This window comes from Sinocyclocheilus anshuiensis, unplaced genomic scaffold (genome assembly GCF_001515605.1).
Source record: "Sinocyclocheilus anshuiensis isolate Anshui unplaced genomic scaffold, SAMN03320099.WGS_v1.1 scaffold101, whole genome shotgun sequence".
In the NCBI taxonomy this organism is placed as follows: Eukaryota; Metazoa; Chordata; class Actinopteri; order Cypriniformes; family Cyprinidae; genus Sinocyclocheilus; species Sinocyclocheilus anshuiensis.
The window spans coordinates 1,429,173-1,440,650 of NW_015540892.1; the positions used below are offsets into that span (position 1 = coordinate 1,429,173).

Below are 11,478 nucleotides of genomic sequence, written 5' to 3' on the forward strand. Positions count from 1 at the left end.
AAAAAAAAAAAAAAAAAAAAAAAAAAAAAAAAGGGCTGTCAAGGTTAAAGACACTCCTAAATGGGCTCCCATGATTTACCCTTTTTGGAAGTCTGACAAGTCACCCATTTCACTCATGGCTTAAACTAAACACAACTTATACTACACTGATTTTAACACAGAGAATATAGACAGTGAAAAGATTTAAAAAATCACAACATTTGTTTTTATTTTTATGTTTTTTTTTCGCTGTAGCCTTCACAAGTTATATTAACCCCTCATAATGGATGTTCATATTATTTTGTCCAACCCCTGTATGTATTTTATATAAATATACATGATGTTTTATATACAATTACAGTGGGCCCCAAAAGTATTTGGACTCTTAAGTCAAACTCTGTACAAATGGACAAATTATTAGTGCATAGTAGATGTACTTTAAATATATACTGTATATATAGTGTGAAATGTTTTGTTTGAAAAGCTTTCTTGTGCTATGTTTCTGAATTCTGTCAAGTGAAGAGAACTCCTGCAGATATCCTCTCTGCTAAGTGTGTAGGGAGCAGTGAACACAGTATAGGAACCCTGTTAAGTAGAATGCAGCCTATGTGACTAAAGCAGCACATGAAATGCATGTTCTAATGATCCGTTAATATAAAATCAATTTCATAAATCTCACAAAATTGAATGGCATTTATATTTGATCTGCCAGGCTCCAATACTCAATACTAGTTACCTGTGCAAGAGCAAGCACTATGCTATTAGTCTTTTGAGGAACATTAGAAATTATGGAATAAAATATATTTGGGTATCTTAGGATATATTGTTCTCCATGGCCTGTTGTTTCATAAATCTGCTTTATTAAACTGAAACACCAAAGCATTTGTAGTGTAAATCAATATCTTGCATAACTTAAGATCTTATATATCGTAATAACAATATCTTATGGATTAAAGATAATTTTCAGCTAAAGAACATAGATACAGTAATTAAAGCTAGAGTTATGTTATTATTGCTGGAATTAGTTTCTGTCAGCAGGGACCTTGCCAGAGAAGTGTTTGATATATAAATACAGATTGATATATTTTGAATACGCTACCAGTTATTTTAAGTATACAAAACAGTCTGTTATGCTGCAAACTGATATTTGTTATATCATTTTAGTTTGTTATCACAATCAAAAATACACTGGTTTGTAGAACATAGTGTTTTTCCATTTCTTTTTGCTATTCACCAATAGTAATGAATCAGAAAGAGTGAATCACAGAAAATAACTTCCTTCTGTGCTGAGAAATATGATGGACTGGACAGAGTTTGACACATTTCTCATTCTTAATGAGAGAAGGATGAAGTAATTACAATGTTTTGCAAATCAAAATTGATACTCTGACACATTACAGTTACTACTTGGAGAGATTGATCAGAAATGGAAACCAGGTGGGTGTCAGGATAATGCATAATATCATCTGTTGAAGATGAGAGACTTTAATTGTCATTATTATAATTCTGGAGAGGAAATATTCTCTCAGCATCAATCATCTGATGATAATTTCTAATTAAAAGATGGATTCACATATTCTCTGAAAGTGCTTTTGTCATGAGGGCCGATCCTGAGCTTATTCTTGGCCTCAGATCTGAAGTTCCTCAGCCCCGGCTTTACGTGGGAAGAGGTGAGTTATGCAATCAATTCCCTAATGTTCCCAAATCACTCCGCAGGCCTCTCTTCTAACAGGACAGCATGTTCTTATCTTCAAAGCTGTTTAATCATGTTTATCTGCGCTTAAGAGGATACTCTGCTCATAAGGATTTAGACCCAACATGCTTGAGTGAAGACAAGAAATAAGCTCAATTTGAGATTAACATGGATACACTGTATGCAGCTCTCCAACCTGGTCTCACACACATGCAAATGAGCATTGTATCACAATATAAGAGCGTATGACAACTGCTACATTTTCTAATTAATGTTCTTAATGAGGATGTAATGCAAGAATTAAACAGTCAAGCTTTTTTACACATTTTGACTATATACTTAATATCCCAGTCATCTTTGCTGCTCTATAAAGAAATGTGTCCCTAATACTGTTTTTCATGACCTTCATGACATAGGACAGGCCTTAAAAATGCAACATGGGGCAAATTTATTACTTGAAACCGTCTCAGGTTACAGCCTATGACGTCATTACACTATGTGTTCTCCTGGCGCCCTTTTATACTGTGATCGCGCCAGGAGAATACGTCATCCGCTTCTTCATCTGAAACTTGCGTCCGAAGCATGGCAAGGGAACTAGAGAATGCAGTGTCTCGTTCCCTTCTCAGGGAGCCATGGTTAAATACGTAACCTGAGACATTCCCTTCCAAGGGAACTTCGAATTGCATCCTCTAGGGGTCGATATGTGGAACGGTATACCCACGCCGCCATGCTGAGGGGAGTGCATGCCAGAAACCACAGCGAGCACTAAGTACCAACTCTACCATAGCCATGGGCATTGCCCCTAGGATGCCTTGACGGCTGTCAGTGACATTATCCCCTCCGGCCAAGGCCCTGAGCTGCATACCCTAAACAACTTACCTGATAAGGGCTGGGCTAGGAAGCCCAAGCCTAGGGCAGAGCTCAAAGGCTTGGAATCAGAAAAAAAGAGATTCCTCTGAGGGGATACGGCCAGGTGCCTAAAAACCGGACCCTGGCCTGTCACCCAAGGGGCTACTGCCAGCTCTGAATGAGCTTGCTCAAAGAACTGACTCGACAGATCTTTGGTAGCAACACCCTGCTCAGAAATGTATCAACAGGGATACATAGGTTGAGTGGAGCCCAAGGTGAAAACCGGGGCTTAACCCACTCAGAGAAAAGAAATGAGGCTGACAGCGCGTAACCCTTAGCATACAGTATTTTAGAAAGTGTGCAGAATGCCTAGCATGCATTACCACAATGTGGATTTTAGTAAGTGCACAGAAGCTCAGCGTGTGCACTTACCATAGCATGGATTGAGAAACACCGTTACTAAGGGGTAACAAAAATGGTCACTTAGACAGGCCTAGGAACCCTACGTGACTGTGGCACACTCAGGGAGTGGCAATTAATTCAGCGGGAGGCCGCGTGCTCAGAGCGCATGTGGATTGAAAAGGCGTATCTCATAGAAAAACCCCCCATGTGAGGGGAGTATCGCCAACTCAACCATAGCAGTCACAGAACAGACTCCGGGCATCTACTCATGCATAACTAGAAGGGGCATAGCACCCAGCTCTCAGACCGAGAGGGGGACACCAGTGCCCGACTGGGAAGCAGTGTGCTCGTAAATAACCCTCCAGGGTGAGGGGAGCACTGCTGAGCACACCAAGAGAGCAGCCTAAGAGGAAGGCAGAGTCCAGATGTGCTACCCAGCGAAGCCCACAGAGTGAAGGATTCGACTCTCAAATGAGAGGGACTCAAGATGCTCAGAAGTGAGCAGTGTGCTTGCAAGAGACCCCCCATGGTGAGGGGAGCACAGCTAGCTCACTCAACAAGCAACCCGCCAGGGAGGCAGAAGATGGCCCAGCAACCTGGCATGACTGCTAATCGGAACTCAAAGGAGCAGAGGCCCAACTCCAAAAATAGGAGGGGGGCTCAGATGCTCAATCTGGGAGCAGCATGCTCATAGGTGACCCTCTAGGTGAGGGGAGCACTGCTAAGCTCGACCAACAAAGAGAGCAGCCTAACAGGGAGGCAGAGAGAGGCCTAACAACCTGAGGCTGCTGCTCAATGGAGCTCCAAAGCGTAGGACCTGATGAGAGGAGGCCTCAGATGCTCAATTGGGAGCGGCATGCTCAAAGGTAACCCTGGGGTGAGGGGAGCACTGCTAGGCTCGACCAAATAGGGGCAACTAATCAGGGAGGCAGCAAGCAGCCAAACTACCTGATGTCGCTGTCAAAGAGCTCAAAGAGCGGAGGGCTCGACCCTTAGCTAAGGGAGAGGAACCCAGCTCGACCGAAGCGATCAATAGCCCAGGGGCAAAGTACCTAGCTCTCAAGTAGAGAGAAGGACTCACATAATCTGCCCAGGACCGGCGCGCTCATAAAAGACCCTCCCGCAGTGAGGGGAGCACGGCCATGTCTGGGGAGCAGATTGACTGCAAATGGTACATCAGAAATGGAATCCAGCTTAAAAGGGGATCGCACATTTTAACAGGGAACAACAGGGTCCCAGCATAGAGGCAACTGACCAAGGAGGCGACAGGACGGGCCTAACAACTCAGTATTGTTGCATATGGAGTTCTCGGAAGCAGCGCTCTCATCTCTCAAGCTGATTCGGGCCCTCAAAACACAAACTGGGAGCGATAGGCTCATAGCTAGCCCTCGCAGTGAGGGGAGCATTTCTCAGCTCGACCAGAAGGCAGCGCTAGATTAGAAGGGCAGTCTAGCAGGGCCCAATAAGAGACCATCAACTGATGCAGTCTTATGCTCTCTATCTCGATGCATGGGTCCCGTTTAATCAGTCCCGAAGAGAACCTGAGAAACAACGGGACCCATTAACCCATTCATGCATGAAGAGCTACTGCTCCTCAGAGGGTGTGCTCCTTTAGCAGGGGAGGTGCTCGCAGAGGTCCTAACCCTAAAACAAAGTCAGAAAAACAGGAACAGGTCCAAGTAGCGCTGCGGAGAAACTAGTTAGTGAATTCACATAAACTAGCAATAGATGGATGAAATGGATCGTACTCACCAACCACGGCTCCCGCGCATGTCTCAAGCTCACGGGTATCATCTGAAAGCGAAGCCCGAAGAGCACTTGGGTCCGGACCATCAGTAGGTAGTTCTATGGGACATAGAAACTAACCAAAACATCATAGGTCCAGCATGAGAGACTTTAATGCGAGTGCAGTAGGCTCCGACCTAACCTCGTCAGGTGGAGGGGATGGTGGCTTCAGGGGAATTAAGGGGAGAAAGATGAGAGCAGATGTAAAAACTCTCGGAAGGAGGTGAGAAGATGTTCAGGTTTTACTCTGGTCTGGACGAGAACGCTGAGAACGCCTCGTCTGGATCACCTCCCTCAAATCTTGCCTGTTACCCTTTCACTCACGCCTCCTTTGAGCCCTACCTGAAGGCAGGGGAGGGGCGCGAGTCGCGACACTAGTCTTCTGTGCCCGCCTCTGACTCTTAGATCGAGATGGGCCAGGACCCCTCTGTTGTTCAGGCTCAGACCTGGACCTTCATGGAATGAAGGATTTAAAGGCAACCGAGCGCGGTCAGGGGATAAACCCTGGCCTTTATCCAGGTCTTTCAACAGGTCGGCCTGATAAGCCTGTAGCACCGCCATGGTGTGCAACGAAGCTGCAGCCTGTCCTGCTTTTGCATACGCCCTGCCATTCAAACGAGATATATCCTAAAGGGGTTTGGATGACAGGGAGGGAGCCTTAAGAAAATATGTCTCACCCACAGAGAGATATCTGGCTAGCGTCTCTTCAATAGGGGGCATTTTCTCATAACGGTTCTCACATATCCCCTCAATATTGGCATAACTAGTATGCTGAAACCTATGGATGCGGGATGAAAACTGATTTTTCAAAGCCTTCTTGATCTCCACATGGAGATCAGGAAGAAATGGAAGGCTCACTTGAGCTGGAGGGTTATGATCAAAAAGACAACGCTCATCGAGGCGGCTTCGAGGCGCCACTTTCTTAACCCGCTTCTACGGCAAGTCAAGCCTCACCGTGGCGCGTTCCATAACCTCAAGCAACTGAGCTTACGCAGGGCAGGAGGAATGAGAGGACTCGGTCTCAACCTCTTCATCCTCACCTGACATCTCCTGCTCTTCCTGGCTTGAAGCCAGCAGAGCACTAGCCGCTGGATCAGACGATGTAAAAGAAATAGCAGCGTCATCCAGCAACTCACTCTCGTCCACAACTGACGAGCGCGAAAGGGAAAGACCCTTTCTCAACTCATCAGCCAGGTCCACCTGCGATCCCCACAAGCTCATTTTCCTCCGTACCTCAGCAGCGGCAGGTCGTGAACCGCGGGGAGCTGATGGCTGTCCCTCTTTCCTCGAAAAGAGGGATAAACCAGAGCAGAGCTTTTTCATTGAAAAAAGCTCACAATGCACACAGATTGCCCCCTCGAGTATATCGCGTGCGTGCTCTTCACCCAAACAAAAGACGCAAAGATCATGTGTATCATCAGGTGTCAAATAACGAGGACACAGATCCACACACTTCTTAAACGCCTTACTAGTGCTCGCCATGGTTTAAAGAGGAAAGATACGTTCTTACCGGAATGCATGCTTCAAACAAAACAGTCGTGAAGACGAAGAAGAGGATGACGTGTTCTCCCGGCGCCCTTTTATACTGTGATCGTGCCGGGTAATGATGCCATAGGTAATGATGTCATACTCCTGAGGAATCAGCTACAGAATCGTGTCACCACCAGTGCAGAGCTTGCTCAGGAATGGCAGCATGTTGGTGTGAGATCATCTGCACGCACAGTGAGGCCAAGACTTTTGGACAACGGCCTGGTGTCAAGAAGGGCAGCAAAGAAGCCACTTCTCTCCAAGAAAAACGTCAAGGACAGACTGAAATTCTGCAGGAAGTACAAGGATTGGACAGCAGAAGACTGGTGCAAAGTTATTTTCTCTGATGAAGCTCCCTTCCAACTGTTTAGGACATCTGGAAAATCGATTGTTCAGTGAAGAAAAGGTGAACACTATCAGGAGTCCTGTGTTGTGCCAAAAGTGAAACATCCTGAGACCATCCACGTGTAAGGTTGCTTTTTCAACCAAGGGAGTGGGCTCTCTCATAATTCTGCCCAAAAACACTGCCAGGCCCACAAATTGTGATCAACTCTGAGAACTAATATGGCAAGAATGGATTGCCATCAGTCAGGATTTGGCCCAGAATCTAATATCCAGCATGCCAGAGCGAATTGCAGAGGTAATGAAGAACAAGGGTCAACACTGTAAATATTGACTCAGTATATATTTTTTTTGCCAATAAAAGCCTTTAAAACTTCTGACGTGGAAAAATATTCTACAAATACTGAAGCAGCAAACTTTGCAAAACACAAAATGTGTCACAGCCAAAACTTTTGGCCATGACTGTATTAGTTACTGCATGATTTAAATGGCCAAATTAATCCATCTGAAACTTTAAAATACTTTTCAGCAATTACAGAATGATTTACAGAGGGTGGTTCAAAAGTGACTTTCGTCAAATAATTTTCAAAGTCCAATAAGGTTACATATAAATCTGCAGTTAGTGTGTGGGAGAAAGAAAGAGAGTTACCACAACCATATTTTACCAAATTTTTATGGTAACACTTTAGTTTAGTGGCCAATGCTCACTATTAACTTTATTGGCATGCATATTTTATGAGCACTTCTAAAGCACATAGCACATATTCTGCATGACCAGTTCTGCATATATATATATATATATATATATATATATATAGTATATATTAATTACAAATCACCAGTGCCTAACCCAAGGCTTATCGATCAACACTCTTCTTATTGGCAAAATCAAGAACTTAAACTGTTTTTGTATTTTTCTGTGTAGTAATGGTCAGCTGAAGTTATATTTAGCATTACTTCATTACCTTTACCCTCACTGATTGATTGATTGATTGGTTGATTTAATTTTTTTTCTTTGTAATAAACACTAATTTTGTGGTAATCAGAAGCAATAAACCAAATGTGAATGCAAAAATTATAATAATAATCTTCCATAAGTCTTTTTGAGCTATTTGAGTCTATTGAGTCTATTTTGTGTCAATCAAAATTAAAAAAAGAAAAAGAAATTAGGCTAATATCATAATCTGTGATCTTGATTCAAAAAGTAGTATCAAGTGACTGTCACCATGAATGTGTCACTGAATCAGTCATTCATCCAGTTTGTTCAAAAACTCACAGCTGTCTTTGAGTGAGTAATTGGATTATTAATTTAATAAATTCGCTTAAACTATTATATATACACACACTACCAGTCAAAAGTTTTTGAATTGTAAGATTTTTAATGTTTTGAAAGAATTCTCTTCTGCTCACCAAGCCTGTATTTATTTGATACAAAATACAGCAAAAGCAGTATATTGTGAAACATATTTTTATATTTAAAATAAATGATTTGTATTTGAATATATTATAAATTTAATTTATTCCTGTGTTTAAAGCTAAATTTTTAGCATCATTACTCCAGTCTTCATTGTCACATGATCCTTCTGAAATTATTGCTGTTCAAGAATCTAAGAATTTCTGTTCAAGAAATTACTTGCTAAGTAATTTTATTTAGCAAGGATGCTTTAAATTGATCAAAAGTGATGATGATAAAGACATTTATGATGTTAAAAAATGTTTCTATTTCAGATAAATGCTGTTCTTCTGAACTTTCTATTCATAGAAGAAACCTGAAAAAAATCTACTCAGCTGTTTTCAACATAATAGTAATATTAACGGTTTTTGAGCAGCAAATAAGAATAGCCTATTAGAATGACTTCTGAAGGGTCATGTGACTGGAAGAATGATGCTAAAAATGCAGCTTTGAAATCACAGGAATAAATTACATTTAAAATATATTCAAATAGAAAACAGTTATTCTAAATAGTATAAAATATTTAACATTTTTACTGTTTTTGCTGTACTTTGGATCAAATAAATGCTGGCTTCTTGATGACCTCTTAAAAACATTTAAAAAGTCTTAATGTTCCAAAACTTTTTATTGGTTGTGTGTGTGTGTGTGTGTGTGTGTGTGTGTGTGTGTGTGTGTGTGTGTTACAAATTTGACACATCATGAAAGTTTAAATAATTTTTTTCCTATGGCATTTCCACTATTACATATTTTATTTTTCACATTTTGTTTATTGCATTTTAAATAGACTGAGGCAAATAACTTGTATTATGTGCAGCTTTTCTAGAGCACTGACTGACAAACTTTTTTCAGAATCGTGAGAAAATGGTGATCTCAATACTAAGCAAAACAATGATAATAGCTAATAATAAATCGTGATTCTTATTTTAAACAGAATCATGCGGATCACGTAGGCCTACTGTCTGTAACCTGTTTTTGCTCATTATAGATAGATAGACAGACAGACAGACAGACAGATAGACAGATAGATAGATAGATAGATAGATAGATCCCCAATGGCTGTACCTACGCGCATCTTGCATTCTTTGTTGGTTTATTTTTTTATTCAAGTTCTTACTCACCAAAGCATGAGTTGACGAAGCCGTACCACATACACCCGTGTTTCCCCACCAGCCACCTGCCGCGGATACTGGCCGCGAAGCTGAGCGTGGTTCCGAACAGACAGACGAGCATGTCACTCACACTGATGTTGAGCAGAAGCATGTTTACAGGAGTCCGCAGGGTCTTGAATTTACAAAACAGAACCAGCACGATGAAATTGTTCAGGATCCCGAATACCAGAATAGATCCCAAAATAACGGCGACCACACTGTGTCCCGTCCGTGACAGTTTCTCAGCCGGAGTGTCGCTCCAGTCGTCATCTAGCGCCGATAGCAAGTCCTCATCCGTGCCGTTTGAAGTGTAACTGAAATTAGCTTCTTCAGAAAACATCTTCGCTTAGCACTGTTCAACTGATGTTACTTTTATCGCACGCTCCGAAATTCTTTCGGAGATTCCCTACACCTGAGCGTGGACCATGCCATTCACGAGAAGTTCTGTGAAGAGTTTCACTTCATGCTTCTAATGTTGTGGTCAAATCTTCACAAGTGTCTTCACAGCACGAGAATAAAGTTTCAGGGCTCAGCAGCCCAAATAAAAAGCCTCCCAGTCCATCACAAACAAATCTGTAGGTAAACTTAATTTGCTGAGGATACCGCTATCGCAACGCAAATTCAAGCCTGTCACTAATGTTAATGCTAAATTTAAAGCAAGTCAACAGGGACATGAAACACTTTTGCAGACTGTTAAACTGTAGCCTACATTACAGCTACATACAGTCAAAATCTCACCGACAGAAGTCGAATAAAGGAAGTTAATCTTATCTTGACATGATGCTGAGTAGCTAAATAAGAGATATGCTCATAAAACGTAACGGTAACCAAGACCAAGAGGCATCCTATTTGGGACACATTCAGCTTTTCCTGCTGCTGATGAGTTCATCGGCGAGGCTCGCACATCTCGAGTTTGCCTCCTCTTCAGCGAGCTTGAGAGCGGAAGAGTGTGTGTGTGTGGAACAAGCATTGAGAAGACTATACTAAGTGACGTAAACACTCCATAAATGATCATCATGCGTAATATTTTACGTTACAATGTTATACATGGGGGCTATTTGCACATAGGCATTCTTATTGTAATTATAACAATAACATTATTATGTTCATATGTTTCACCCAGTAGTAAAAATATTACTATATTGAACCCTTTGCTTGGTGTCCACACTGAAAAAAAATTACTCGTTGAATTTATATATTAATTTATATATAGAGCATCTACTAATAACTATATACAAATAAATCAGTTTTCAATGCAAATATGTTAGAAACGATGTGTCCAGTGTCCAATGCACCAAGTGTCAAATGCACACTTCTTTAAATCGATGCATCGCATCGTTAACTTTTATGTCGATGCACTGATGCAAATTGGTAAATCTTACCATCCCTAATATAGTCTGGACGCTACTTATAGGGGCAGAGCCAACCCCAGGATACATACAATAGGGCCATTCATTTATTTCCAGGGGGGCCAGCAGGCCAGTAACTTGCTTGGGGTGGCATGGTCCGCAAATGCATCCCCCAACCCCCTCTCCGCGCCGTATGTTATTACAATATGTGTTATTACATGTATGTTATTATAAACATATATGTAAATCAGATATTGAAGTTCTTTCTTAAACTGTACAACTTTGGAGGCTCTTGATATTCTGTAGACAAGGAAAGATGGATTCCAACTTAAGTTTTGTTACCTTGTCCTGTCATTTTACCATGTACCAAATACTTTAATACATGGATTTATGCTCACCATGACCCTGTCTGTTTAGTCATGCTCTGGCAATTTATTCCATACATAAGGTTAAACTGTTTTACTGAAGGCCTCTAAATTCATAATGCATTGATTATCCTTGTTATGTGTCTTCCCACTGTCTGACATCCAGACATTAGCCACAGCACCACAGAGCACAATATTACATGGGGCACACTAAAGGCTGAGTGACATGGTGTCAATACAACAAGGTTGCCTCAATACAAAACAGGACCCTCTGTATCAGATATGTTAATTCAATTATTTACTCAACCACAGATATTGTATTGTTGCAACATAATAAAAAAGCTCTCACATTAGGATTCTGAATTTTCACATTCACAGATGCATGCTGTGCATTACATACCAGGGTTTCTGCATGTGAAACCAAGCCCTTAAAGGTGCAATAGGTGATTGTCTTCAGAAACATTTTTCGTTATGCTGGTTGAAATTTTCTTCACATCCCGATAGCAATAATTAAGTAATTACATTCTGTGGAAGGTGTAGGACCAAGAAATGTTCGTCCAATCAAAACGCTCGGTCTGAGCGTTTT

The 11,478-nt window shown here is 41.5% G+C and overlaps 1 protein-coding gene across 1 annotated transcript in view; it reads right to left on the reverse strand.

The window, feature by feature from the left end:
• The window catches only part of tmtops2a (teleost multiple tissue opsin 2a), a 24,141-nt gene extending 14,048 nt beyond the window's left edge, over window positions 1–10,093 (reverse strand). The window contains exon 1 of the mRNA XM_016486628.1: window positions 9,149–10,093. Within this exon, the coding sequence (XP_016342114.1) occupies window positions 9,149–9,518 (370 nt within the window). The 5' untranslated portion in view covers window positions 9,519–10,093. The remainder of the gene's footprint in view (window positions 1–9,148) is intronic.
• Window positions 10,094–11,478: the final 1,385 nt, after the last annotated feature.